General features: G+C 36.4%; 1 protein-coding gene across 2 annotated transcripts in view; it reads left to right on the top strand.

The window, feature by feature from the left end:
- The window catches only part of RANBP2 (RAN binding protein 2), an 81,540-nt gene that overhangs the window by 19,066 nt on the left and 47,956 nt on the right, over window positions 1–14,518 (top strand). For both annotated transcript variants that reach the window (XM_042981053.1, XM_042981052.1), the window contains exons 2-6: window positions 5,536–5,603; window positions 6,975–7,086; window positions 7,580–7,732; window positions 12,778–13,008; window positions 13,351–13,496. In XM_042981053.1, coding sequence (XP_042836987.1) covers window positions 5,536–5,603; window positions 6,975–7,086; window positions 7,580–7,732; window positions 12,778–13,008; window positions 13,351–13,496 — 710 coding nt within the window. The remainder of the gene's footprint in view (window positions 1–5,535; window positions 5,604–6,974; window positions 7,087–7,579; window positions 7,733–12,777; window positions 13,009–13,350; window positions 13,497–14,518) is intronic.

Here is a 14,518-nt window from a genome sequence, read left to right as displayed (position 1 = left end):
GAATGATGTTGACAACCTTGTTAGAGATTATGTATACATGTGAGTGTTTATTTCTGGGCCATTTACCTGTCCTTGATCACCACCTTATCTTCTTCCTTTCAGTCACTGTATTAGAACTTCACTGTCCACCTCAAATTCTTCACAAGTTTTACTCATCAAACTACCTTGCCTCTTTGGTAAACTGAGACTACTGGCAGTGAACCACCAGGCCCTAGTCATTATTCTGTTATCCATATATTTCCTCTTTTTTTTTTAATTTTATTTTTTATTTTTTAAAATTTACATCCAAATTAGTTAGCATATAGTGCAACAATGATTTCAGGAGTAGATGCCTTAGTTCCCCTTACCTATTTAGCCCATCCCCCCCACAACCCTTCTACTAACCCTCAGTTTGTTCTCCATATTTATGAGTCTCTGTATATTTCCTCTTCAGCGTTCCTCCCTGACGCCTTTTTTTTTTTGTTCTCATCCCTTTCAGCTTTCTGAGCCCTGATTTCTCCTTTTTCATTCAAATTCTCAACTGGCAGTTTTTCCTTAGCATGAAAAACACATTCATGTTCTTTGTCCTAATAACTGTCCACATCCATGTTCTGTCATTGCCCTGTTTCTTCCCTCACTTTGTTAGGCTCTTTGAAAATGATTTTGGGACACCGGAGTGGCTCAGTCGGTTGAGTGACCAACTTCAGCTCAGATCATGATCTCACGGTGGGTGGATTCAAGCCCCACGTCTGTCTTTGTGCTGACAGCTGACAGCGCGGAGCCTACTTTGGATTCTCTGTCTCCTTTTCTCCCTGCCCCTCCCCTGCTCAAATTCTCTTTCTCTCTCTCTTCCCTCCTCCCTGCCCCCCCGAAATAAACATTAAGAAGAAAAAAAGAAAATGATTTAGCAGTATTGGTTCCTTAAGACAAGAAAGAGTGTGATATCCAAATAGAAAATTTGTATATATATTTTTATGAGTTGAAAAAACTGCTTGGGGGCCTCACCTGGGTGTTAAGCATTTGACTTTGGCTCAGGTCATGATCTTGCAGTTTGTGAGTTTGAGCCATACATCGGGCTCTGTGCTAACAGCTCAGAGCTTGGATCCTTTTTCAGATTCTGTCTCTCTCTGCCCCTCCCCCATTTGTGAGCGATGTTTAATTAGTTAATTAATTAGTTTGAGAGAGCTCAAGCAGGGAAGGGGCAGAGAGATTGGGAGACAGGGGATCTGAACCGGCCTCTGTGCTGACAACAGTGAGCCCAATATTGGGCTCGAACTCATGAAATGTGAGATCATGACCTGAGCTGAAGTTGGATGCTCAACTGACTGAGTCACCCAGGAGTCCTGGGAAAGGGGTTTTATTAAGTTAAGGTGCTATAACAGAAGACTTATGTGGCATTGCTAAATGACATTCGAAAGAAGTAGAGAAAATATGGATCATATGGATCATTTAGTAGATGTTACTTGAACAGTTGCCACTTACTTAATGAATTTTTTTGGTTTAATAACTTATTTAAAAAAATTGGGCTTTAGCCTGTATTATTGACCAAATTAAGTTTTAGACTTAAAAGTAATTTTAGAGAAACTGAAAGAAAATATAGATGAGTATTAATCTCATATGAGAAAGATCCTTTTACCATATAATTTGAAAAAAATGAACAGCAAAGATAGTTTTTACTGCATACAAGTTGAAGCGTTATTTCACAAACACATTAAACACTGAATTAAAGGTGGCAACCTGGGAAAGCTTTGTAAAAAGCCCTCAAATGTCAGTATGGTTTAAGAACCATTAAGGGTTTTAAGAACTCTTTAAAAATTAGTGAGATAATCTTTTCTCTGTCCTTTCAAAGTTGAGAATGGCTAAAGTATGTTAGCAGCGAACTGATACTATAAATATTTCAGTGTGAATATTAGAAACTGATCTTCTTAATCAGAGAAATACCAGGTTGACTTAGTCATACCTCTTCTACTTACCAAATTAGTGATGAGTGAAGAAATGGGAAAAATTAATTTTGAAGAATATGCACTCTGACTTAGGCATTCAAATACTGAGTAGGGAAGTAAATAGGTAGACGCTTTAGGGAAAATTGGCAGTATAGCAAACGGTTCAAATATTTATATTCTTTGAACTAGTTATTTAGTTTTTAGGAATTTATTAGGAAATAATCGGGTACACAAATTTATGTGTATTTCAGTAAATAGTGAATATGTGACACCTGCCAGTTAATATTCTTGGTTCCATGGTGGTGGATAAGCCACAGGGGCCTTACCTTAGTGGAGCCTTACAGTTTTGAGGGATAGACACCCATAATAACAAAAATAATTATGACCTGTATGAATTCAGTGAAGGAAATAAACAGGATTTTGTGAGAAATAATGAAGGAGGTGTACTTCAGTCAGGGAAGACAGTGGGAGAGTGCTGTCCAGAATTGTCTGAACCACAACTGTGCTGCTGTGTTGTCCTGCCTAGATGGGATTCTGTAAGTGTTTAGTCAGAACCTCATATGTCTTAGTTGCTCATCTGGTAAGCTCATGCAGGCAGTTGATGTCTGAACTGTGGCTCCTCTTTGTACTGAGCAGATTATTATGTAAACAACCCATTATCATCAGAGTCAAATCAGTTTGTCTCATTAAGGTCTAAACTCAGCTCGTGTTGGGTGAAGATCTCAATAAACCTAGTTCTCTTAGTGAGTGAACAATACAGTGATAGGTGACTTCTGCTTCACAAAGATAGGAAGAAGTGATATCAGGGACCAAACAGTGAGATTTCTGAGGGTTTGGCTGCCCAAAGTTAGTATGGTAACTTTTCCAGCATCTCCTCAAAACTTAAAAAGATCAGAAGGATTCAGAGACCCCACTTTCTGGGTCTGTATTCCTACTGAAAATGTAGATTTTTTTTTTCTTCTTTTTTTCCCCCTTTTGCTTCACTGGAGTTTGCTCTCTTTACTCAGCTAAGGATACCTGTGTTATGTTTTTGACAGATATACTGGACCCAGCCCTGCTTCCCCAATGTGTACAGGGGAGGTGAGAGGGAGGTGAGTGGCACAGGTGGCCTCCCTCTTATTCTACACTTCTCGTTGTTTCACTGTGCCAGACTAGAGTCATGCCCAATAGAGTGATTTTTTTTGTTTTTGTTTTTTTGGAGGGCCAGGTGATTCTCTGAAACTTATTTCCCCTTAGTTGTGGTTTAATTAGGATAGTGAGAATCTTGTTTGTTCATTCATGTGTGTGTTTATTTAGATGATGAGGCATTGGTCTACTTTAAGGGAATTAATAGTTTCTTTTTCATTTACATACATTCATTGAATTTCTATGACATTGAAAACACTGGATGGAAATCATATCACATTAATGCCTGCTGTTGGCCAGATTGTTTAAAACATTCCTCAGGGCTGCCCCTGTTAGAGAGATGCATTCTGGTTTTAGTCATTGGCTAAAATTAAACTATAGTATGCAAAGGCCAGATGAAGTAAAGTTGAAGTAAAGAGCTGGATAGGGGCCATATCATGCTAGTCTTTGGTGAGAGATTTGGGCATTTTCAAAGTATAATTGGAAGCCATGGCAGGATTTTAAGTTTTAAGCAAAGGCATAACATGAATTGTCTTATGTTTGAAATTATACCCCTTTGGTGAATGAATTAGATGGGAGGAAAAATATATACAAGGAAGCAGGAACGAATTAGCTTTTTCAGAAGTCCTAGAGAGAGATCATAGCAGCCTTAGACTTCGGTGGTAGCAACAGAGCTGTAGAAAAATGGATGGATTGAGGGGCGCCTGGGCGGCTTAGATGGTTGACCATCTGACTCTTGATTTCGGCTCAGGTCATGATCCCAGGGTTGTGGGATTGAGCCCCATGTTAGGCTCTGTGCTGAGTGTGGAGCCTGCTTGGAATTCTGTCTCCTTCTGTCCTTCTCCCCCCACCCCCCCCTTGTTCTCTCTTTCTCTCTCAAATTAAAAAAAAAAAAAAGAAAGAAAGAAAAACTAGTAGATTGAGATAACATAGAACTGACAGGTTTTGGTGATGATATTTTATATTTTGCACATAAGTTTAGAGCTCAGGAAAAATGAGAGCCAAAGGTCTATATTTTATAGTCAACGTATCAGTGGTCATAGGTGAGATTCAGTATATGTTGCTGATGAGATCTCCTGAAAGGGTAGAGGGTTTAGGACTAGGGGAAGTCTGTGAGGAAGAGCCTGAGAAGGAGTGCTACTAAGGTAGAAGTCAAACTAGAGAGCCTGGTATCTTTGAAGTCATGAGAAGAGTAATTTAAGAAGATGAATGTGATTTAAGAGTATTTTCTGTAGGTTTCATTGAAAAGGAAAAGTTGAAACATAGTAAACAGTGGGGATTAAATTATTGTAATCGAGGTGCTGCCTAGTCTGCCCTAGATAACCACATCACTTCAGGTATCTGATCAAATATCTTGATGAGACCTTTTCTGACAATTCTGTCTCTCTCTTACTTTATAGAATCTATAAATTCTATAGAATCTATTTGTGCCCCAGCACCGTCACCAACTAGGAAAGAAGAAACAACTAAATGGGCACAATGTTAGTGAGGATTCTGTGATTTGTGAGATGAATACTGGTTTTAGCTTTGTTTAAAATGTGACATACTATAAATAATAGATGAAATAGTACAAAATAGCACTCTGTTTTCCTCCTGTATAGATAACAGTTTGCTTGTCACCACTCCTAAAATGCAGGCTTCGTGAAGACTGATGTTTTTGTGTACTACTGGTTCCCCAGTGCCTGGAACAGTGCCTGGTGAATAATAGTAGGCATAGCGAACAAATCCTAAATGTGCATTTTTTAGAATAAAAAGAATAAATGAAAACATACTGCTTTGTAGTAGACTTCTTCACTTAATATATTGATTTTTTTTTTCCTGTGTCCTTGTATAGTTTTCAAAGATTAGGTGTTTGATGGCTGTGTACTCTTTTATCATGTGTGTACAACATTATCTGGTGTGTCCCAGCATTTTAAACTTGGGAATAAAAGAGCCAGCATGTGGACTTGGCTTATTACTGGAAGAATTCAACTTTTATTTCTGCCTTTTTAATTTCTTGAGGGTAAAATAGTGATCTGTAGAGATAACAGTACCTGGACCAGAGAGTCCCCGGTGCCTTACTGGAGTGGAAGTACCTGCTTATTTTTCCCCATAAAGGCTTACATATGACCAGAGAAGAGAGGTTTCTAGTATACCTCACCTTCCTTAAGAAAACAGGTTTCTGTTGGTTTAGTTATCTTCAAAGTGAGAGAGTGGCACTACATGGTTTTCAGGTTTCTTGCTGGTAATAAATTCTTAATTTCTGACATCGTCTTTTGTTTTGCTGTTTTTTAAATTTATTTTTTGTTTTATGATGAGAATTATAAAACATGGAGTCATGACTTTTACAATATATATGCATTTATACAGGCAGTTTTTTTCCTACCTTTTAGGTGAACAGAAATCAAATATATTAATATTAATCTCATTAGGACAAATTTTTAGTTCTGTGAAAACTTTACAAAGTTCAAAATATGAAAAGTAAAAACTCTTAATTTTTTTTTTTTAGAAGTCAATGAAGGGATTCTATTTTGCAAAGCTGTACTATGAAGTAAAAGAATACGATCTTGCTAAAAAGTAAGTACCAAACTGTAAACATACTTTAGTTTTCTAAAATCAATTTTTCCCCTTGTATTCTTACTTGAAATGGCTGAAAATATGATGTTTTAGCAGTTCTTCTTCTTCCATGTCCTGGAAATAAAGTATTCGATCACTTCAGACTGTTATAAAGAACTAGCCTCAATTCCATGGAGATTGAGCCTAGAATGAGTATTTTCTGCATGCCTGCTGCTTGTTTATACTCAGGAAGAAATCATTAGGCTTAAAACACTTCTAAGGAATAAAGAGAACCGTGTTTATTTTTAATTTCTTTCTGGTTAGATACCTATTACTTTAATCAGTTTGAAAATTACCAATGAATATAAAATTAAACTGTGATTTCTGGGCAGGAGAATGAATAGCTTCTATAAAAGATCTTTAATTGACTCAGTAGGTAACACTCTGAGGCTTTGTCTCATCTGTAAGGCAAAGAAGGTTGGTGATCGACTGGGAGTGGCTTAAGGCAGGAAATTAGAAGGGAAGGCAGGCAGGTTAAAGCATTAATGGGAAGATGGAAATGCTATTAAGTAAGGAAAATGGTAACACCTTTATTTAACAGCAGTGGGGCTGTCAACACTGTTCCTTATTAATATGACACTTTTTCCTTCAGAAATACTCACTGAGCCTTGAAGATGTTTAACTTATTTTTTAGCTGTTACCTGATGTAAGAAATGGAAATTACCTACATTTACTAGTTTATTTAGTAATTTTTCCTCTGTTCTATTTTAGATGGGAACAGTACTGTTAGATATTATATTTTTATTTAGAAGGTGAATAGTACATTCTTGGGGCACCCTGGCTGGCTCACTCAGTAGAGCATGCAACTCTTGATCTTTGGGTCGTGAGTTCGAGCCCCACATTGGGTGTAGAGATTACTTAAAAAAAAAAAAAAAAAAGGTAAATGCATTCTCTTGGTTGTTATTTGGAAAGTTGTTACTCTTAGTATTTTGCATTATGATACTTTAAAAATATTTACTATAATTGTTTTCTGCTTCCTATGTAAAACCCTTTAAGTGCTTTACCAAAATATCAGGAAGAAAAAGCAATTTATGCATTCATTTCTTATGTGTGAGTAGCATTAGAAAAAACATTTAGTAAATATAGTGTTTAATGGTAGAATGAATTTATTGTCACTTTTGTAAGTATGTTTGTGTTTATTCTTATGGATACTTTTGAGTTGTCTGCATATTCTACTGTAAATAAATAGTGGTAGGCAATAATTAGAATAACAATGTCAATTAGTTTAGTGGTTGCTTTGGTTTAAGATGTTCTCTTTGGTTAGTATTTACATAGAGTTCTGAATGTGAAAATTTAAAGATTGTTTATTTTTATATTGTTATTTTTATACAGATATATATCTACATATATTAATGTGCAAGAAAGGGATCCCAAAGCTCACAGATTTCTTGGTCTTCTTTATGAAGTTGAGGAAAATATAGACAAGGCTGTCGAATGTTATAAGGTAAACTGTTAAGATTAAAATATAGCCTTTGCACCACCACACATATGCCCAGCGTAGTTTATATAATAAATTCAAATATATTTTATGGATGCCATGAAAATAAGCGTTGGCATCATAGTACTATTAAGCAATACAGATTAGAACAGATTTTAAATTATTTGGCCCAATGTACACTGTAATTTAATCATTAAGAAGTTAGCACTTGTAAAAGATTAACACCTATAAATTCTAAGTCTAACATGGCCAGAAATGCTGTTCTTGTAAGTGGTTTTCTTTCTTTTTTTTTTTTTGATATTTACCTAATAAAAACATAATTTTTATTTAATTCATCTGCAAAAAAATTCCAAGGCACTTTAATTTTAACAATTTTTAAATAACACATTGTCATTTAGAAGAGTTTTTAGTGTGGACAATAATAAATTTTTAGCTTTTATAGGTGAGTGTAGGTACCTTAGGAATCGTACTAATTTTATTATTTCTTTTCTGATATCAGCGTTCAGTGGAATTAAACCCAACACAAAAAGATCTTGTGTTGAAGATTGCAGAATTGCTTTGTAAAAATGATGTTACTGATGGAAGAGCAAAATATTGGGTTGAAAGAGCAGCTAAACTTTTCCCAGGAAGTCCTGCAATTTATAAACTAAAGGTAAAAAACTGAATAAAACAAATCATAATAAAAGCAGTTGGGGACGTGCCTGGGTGGCTCATTTGGTTAAGTGTCTGACTCTTGATTTGGGGCTCAGGTCATGATCTCAAGCCCTGTGTCAGGCTCTGTGCTGACATTGTGGAGCCTGCTGGGGATTCTCTCTTTCCCTTTCTTTCTATTCCTCTCTCCCTCATACTTTCTGTCAAAATAAATAAATAAACTTTAAAAAATAAAGCAGTCAGGGAAAACTTAAGTCACAACCATTTCTGATATTTGGAGTTTAAGTGACTTTTCAGTAGCAAACCTTAAACCAGTAGGTGTAGGAGTTGATGGAAAATGGATGAAGGTGGTCAAAAGGTGCAAACTTCTGTGTGTAAAATAAGTTCCAGGGATATGATGGATAACATCGTGACTAGTGTTAACCACACCATATTGTATATGTGAAAGCTGTGAAGGGAGCAAGTAGATCTTAAAAGTTTTCATCACAAGAAAAAAATTTATAACCATGTGAAGTGATGGATATTAATTAAACTTACTGTGGAAATCATTTCACTATATACATGTCTCAAATCATTGTATTGTGCATCTTAAACTAATACAGAGTTATATGTCAATTATATCTGTAAAAAATGGCAGAACAAAATTTTTTTTTCCTTCAAAACCTTTCTGAGCATATGCTGTTTTTTTAAGATACTATTATGTTTTACAAGTGGTATCTCATTTACCCTTATGAAATGATTAATATTTTGGGGATTTTACAGTTTTGTAGCTACATGGCAGAGCTAAGACTTAAATTGAGGTCTGATAGAAAATTTTTGCTTTATTGGGTGAAAAGAATGACAGGTTAGTGTTATTTTAAAGCCTTTTTTTTTTTTTTTAATGTTTATTTCTGAGACAGAGAGAGACAGAGAGAGACAGAGCATGAGTGGAGGAGGGGCAGAGAGAGAGGGGGACACAGAATCTGAAGCAGGCTCCAGGCTCTGAGCTGTCAGCACAGAGCCCGATGCAGGGCTCGAACTCACAGACCGCGAGATCATGACCTGAGCAGAAGCCGGACGCTCAACTGACCAAGCCACCCACATGCCCTATTTTAAAGCTTTTTAAGAACTATTACCTAAAAATGGAAGGAATTGGGGTGCCTTGCTAGCTCAGTTGGTAGAGCGTGTGACTCTTGATCTCGGGGTTGTGAGTTTGAGCCCCACGTTGGGTGTAGAGATTACTTAAAAATAAAATCTTTAGGGAAAAAAAGGATTGTGTTATGTTATGGGATAGTGATGTTTTCAAGCAAAAGAAAAAGTAGTTTCTCCAGTATGTTACAGATAACTACTAAAAATAATAGGAATTTCTTGCTAATGTATTGACCAATTCTAATTGTTATTTTTTACTGAGTAAATGTAGTTTACTTAAGTAAATCTTTTGGAGCAAGTCTTTACAAATTTGTTAGGCAAACATTTTAAGTGTGTAGTTAACCCTTGAACGATATGGGGGCTGGGGGCCATGATCCCCCCCACTTTATGCAGTCGAAAATCTGCATACAGCTTTTTTTTTCTAAGATTTTATTTTTTCAAGTAATCTCTACACCCAACATGGGACTTAAACTCACAACCCTAAGATTAAGAGTTCCATATTCTGTTGACTGAGCCAGCTGGGCATCTCTGCATATAACTTTTGACTCCCAAAAAACTTTATTAACAGTCTACCGTTGACTGGAAGGAAGCCTTACTGGTAATATAAACAGTCAGTTAACACATATTTTGTATGCTATATGTATTACATACTGTATTCTTACGATTGAAATAAATTGAAAATTTTAAGAAAATTATAAGGAAGAGAAAATATATTTATAGTACTGTACTGTTACTTTTGAAAATAAATCCACATGTAAGTGGACCCCTGTGCATTTCAAACTTGTATTGTTCAAGGGTCAATTGTATATTGTTTTTAATAGTTCCGTCACGCCCCGTTACACATATTTTTGATAGAATTTATTTTGAAATAATTTGTTTTCAACAGGAAAATTGCAAAGATTGTACGGAGAGGTTTTATGTATACTTCACCCAGCTTTCTGCACTGGTTATGTGTTACGTAACTATAGTATAATATCAAAATCAGGAATTTGACATTGGTACAATGTGCGTGTATAGTTCTTTTTCATTTTGTCACATGTAAGGATTGGTGTAACCACTACTGCAATTAAAAGTATAGAACTGCTACCTCATCATAAAGATCTCCCTCAAGCTTCACCTTTTATGGTCCTACCCACCCCTCTCCTTCCCATCATCCTTAACTCTGGCAGTTACTATCTGTTCTCCATATTTATAAATTTGTGATTCAAAATGTTATATAAATGGAATCATGCAATATACAGTCTTATGAGGTCAGCTTTTTTTCATTGAATGTAATGCCCTTGAGATCCATCCAAGTTGGGTGTATCAGTAGTTTGTTCTTTTTATTATTGCTGAGTAGTATTTTGTGTGTGGATATATTCCACAGGTTAAACCATTTACTTTTTTTTTTTAAACATTTATTTTTGAGAGACAGAGAGAGACAGAGCATGAGTAGGGGAGGGGCAGAGAGAGAGGGAGACACAGAATCTGGAAGCAGGCTCCAGGCTCTGAGCTGTCAGCACCAAGCCCGATGTGGGGTTCGAACTCTCAAATCGCGAGATCATGACCTGAGCTGAAGTCGGATGCTTAACTGACCAAGCCTCCCAGGCACCCTTAACCATTTACTTTTGATGGATATTTTGGTTGTTTCCAGTTTTTGGCTTTTACCTCATATGAACAACTGTGTACAGATTTTAGAATCTAAAGTATTTAAAAAACTCCAGGACACCTGGTGGCTCAGTTGGTTAAGTGTCCGACTCTTGGTTTCTGCTCAGATCATGATTTCACAGTTGGTGAGTTTGAGCCCCACATTTGGCTCCACGCTGACAGTGTGGACCCCACTTGGGATTCTCTCTTCTCTCTCCCTCTCTCCCTCTCTCTCTCTCTCTCTCCCCGCCACCCCCCCCCCCGCCCCGCTTGCACACACTTTCTCTCAAAATAAATATAAAAATTAAAAAAATATAAAAACAACCCTAGAGATAAACTAGTAACATTGTTTTCCTCTTCCTATAATAAGCAGCTGGGTTTTAAATATTAATCTAAAATGTCAGGTCCAAGTGTGTAGATTTCTTTACCTTATTGTCTTTGTGTTATGCCTGAAATATAATTTCCTTATTGGCCTTGACAATCCAATTTATTTGATGACATTAACATTAAGGAACATATATATTGGTAGGAGTTTATTTTTCTGGTATTGTAAAAAAAGAAAAATGAGCTGCTTCTGAAGGATGGTGATTTTCTTTAGTAACTTTAAAGATACTGTTGTCTAAAGCTAAACCTTTCTTATATCAGATTTTCCCCCATTTTTTTGAGCTTGAAATGCAATTCTATTTCTTCTAAAATTTAAGACTTAACTAAGGTAAGTAGTTTTTTGGCATTTGTTTAATGAATGAAAATATTGGTGAGAGGGCTTTTTCTCTTGGATATGAGAGTAGAGTTTTTGAAAAGCAGCTATGAAGGTATTGATCTTTTACTTACAGATTTTTTTTTTTAATGTTTATGTATTTATTTTGAGAAAAAGATCAGGCAAGGGGCAGAGAGAGAGGGAGACAGAGAGTACCAAGCAGGCTTCACACTGGCAGCATAGAGCTCAACAACAGAGGCCTTGAACTCATGTTTAACCAACTGAGCCACCCAGGTACCTCTGAAGTAACCTTTTCAGAGAATGGAGAAAGTGAATCTATTAGAGGTCAAGTAGAATTTTGTTCTAGGCATTACCGGTTTGGAGTCTCGAGGTTATGAAAGTCAGTTAGCCTGGTTGTGATTTCCCCAAATTCCCAAATGCCCTGTCCCCTATTGCTCAACTGTTAGTATATAAGGCTCAAAGGAAGCAGATGGTAGGGTTCTTCTAAGGAAAGGTAGAGGGAATTAATTGAGGGCATCTGTGAGCAAGCAGTAATTATGAATATTAGGGATTATGGCATTTTAGTTTGACAGAGAAGGAAAATATGTGTTTTGTAGAAAATTAAAACTTGGTGATATCAGTGTATTGAAGACAGCTTTCTTTCCATGTGGTAGAGACAAATATATGTGGCAGTGAGGGTATGTGTGCCCACAGTGAGGTGAAAGAATAAGAGGGGTATAGTGATCTAACCAGTGTGACCAAAATACAGACTTTGAAGACCCAAGTCAGTGCTCAATGGATGGCTGAGGCTGGAGTGTAGAGCAAAGCCATGGAGATGAGGTAATTAAAGAACCGAGTAGCCAGGCTATTGTATATCTTTGCACATCTTTCAATTGCTGATACTAGTTGGCTATTAGCAATGGAGGAAGAGTGTTGTATTCCAGCTGCTCATGAGGAATGAGTGGAAGAATTAGATAACATGTCCTTTGGAAAACAGGATTATAAACGTGTGGGGGGGGGATATATGATTTGGAGGTGAGTAGGTCACTAACTGTACCTCCTCTACTTGTATATAGGCTAACAGAGAAAAGGCTACCATGGCAGAGAAGTAATGGGGGTTATCTCAAGGTAATACTCCATTTAGTTAAGGCTAGATGGTGAGGACTCTGAGAAGATAGCAGAACATTAGAAGCTTTAAAGTGTGAGCAGAGTGGATAGGGGATTGAGTCAGATTATGGAGGTGCAGAACAGTTAGAGGATAAGGACCTTGGTATGAGGATTGACAGGAAAGCTAGGCTTCTGGTGGTGACTGGGGTGTACAGAGATGTGGGGCAATAGTCCTGGCCATCTGTGAGGTTTATGTGGGCAACCATTGCTATTATGTAATCCCAGATGTTTCTCTCCACCTAAGTTTCTTGAGGTTTAGCTTCTGGCTGGGAGCAGCTTTCTTCCATGAGAGTTGGGATATATAGGATGGTACTAGTTGTGATAATTTACTAAAGCCCTACACAGTGGAATGGTGTTCATAGGAACCATGATGTGCTTAAACGTGCACAGGCATTTCTCTAAATCATTGATTTTTTTTTTTTTAATAGGAACAGCTTTTAGATTGCAAAGGTGAAGATGGATGGAATAAACTTTTTGATTTGATTCAGTCAGAACTTTATGCAAGACCTGATGATGTCTATGTAAACATCCGACTAGTAGAGCTATATCGCTCAAATAAAAGATTGAAGGATGCTGTGGCCCACTGCCATGAGGCAGAGAAAAACATAACTTTGCGTTCAAGTTTACAATGGAATTCATGTGTTGTACAGACCCTTAAGGTAGGTAAAAACTCTTGGGTCTCTATGCTTCTATGTAGATAATTACTATACATTCTTTTGTATTTTAGCGGTGCTCTCTGAGACTTAAATTTCTTCCATTTATGTATAGCAACTCTGAAATGAAATTTTTACTAGGATGATTTCAGTTTTATAATGGGTAGATTGGAGAGATAAATGCAATAAATATATATGCTTTTGGTGTTTTCATAGGTTGATGTAAAAATCAGTGGTTTAATGAGTATAAGGATGGGCAAAAGCGTTGATAGACCTAAAACTAGACATAAAACTAATTTTACAATGCTTGGTAAAGCTTTGTAATTCACTGTTTTTTCTACAAAACAGGAATATATGGAATCTTCACAGTGTTTGGAGTCTGATAAAAGTAGCTGGCAAACTGCCAATAAAGATCTACTTCTGGCCTATGCTAACCTTATGCTTCTTACGCTCTCTACCAGAGATGTGCAAGAAAGTAGAGAATTATTGGAAAGGTATGTCGACTTAAGGAAAGTACTTTGGTGTCAATTTTAGATTTTCTTTTTGTAGTGATTCAGTACACTGGTCTAACCATCTTTACTGGGTCACTATTTCTATAAAATACCCAGGGGTGATAGTTAATACCATAACTCTCTTACGTCTTTTTTGGGGATATTATAATTGGTTTTGTATGACTTTGATTTTTTAGAGAACTGTGTTACTGTACAGACTTGATTACATTGTTATAGTTATGTATCCAATTTTGGCATGCTTAGTAGTCCTGCAAATGAATGTTCTGCTATTTCATATTTTATTTCAAAAATGATATATAATCTTGAGTGAAAATCAAAATAGACTTCCATGTGTCAGATGTTTTAGTAGAAGCATTTAGTATCCCCAACATTTCAGAAAACTTTTAATGTTTTTGCTTAGAAACAAGATAACTAAAATATAATGTATGATTTTTCTGTTTTCCTAAATTTTGATTCCCAGGATCATATCTCCATTTATTAAAATAAATTTCATTGAACAAAAACATCACTTGGATTTGTATGAGAATGTTAGTTGAGAGCAGGGGTTGACCAGAGCTTCTAAGCCAGATATGGCTCACTGCCTGGTTTTGTAAATATGCTTTTATTGGAACACAGCTGTGCCTCTTGTTATGTATTATCTGTGGCTGCCTACATATGACAGTGTTGGAGTTGAGCAGCTGTGACAGAGATTATATGCCTGCACAGCCATATTAGTATGTGGCCCTTTATAGAAGTAGTTTGTCAGTCTCTGGTATAGATTGTGCATTTGCTTGAAAAGTAATTTTTGTTCCCCATCTGATGTTCAGGGAGTTAGGGGATACAGTAATTTCTTGAAGAATTTCTTAGTGTTCTAAGTGGCGAGTAAGGGTGGTATCCAAAACACTTCAACTTTCAGATTATTTTAGAAAATATTTAGGATGTTTTCTTTTATATGGGTTATATACTCAAACATTTTTGATCACCTTAGAAAGTGAGGGTGGAAAAAGACAGTTTCTTAGTAGTAC

This window comes from Panthera tigris, chromosome A3 (genome assembly GCF_018350195.1).
Source record: "Panthera tigris isolate Pti1 chromosome A3, P.tigris_Pti1_mat1.1, whole genome shotgun sequence".
Taxonomy (NCBI): domain Eukaryota; kingdom Metazoa; phylum Chordata; class Mammalia; order Carnivora; family Felidae; genus Panthera; species Panthera tigris.
This window is presented reverse-complemented; position numbering and strand designations above follow the sequence as displayed.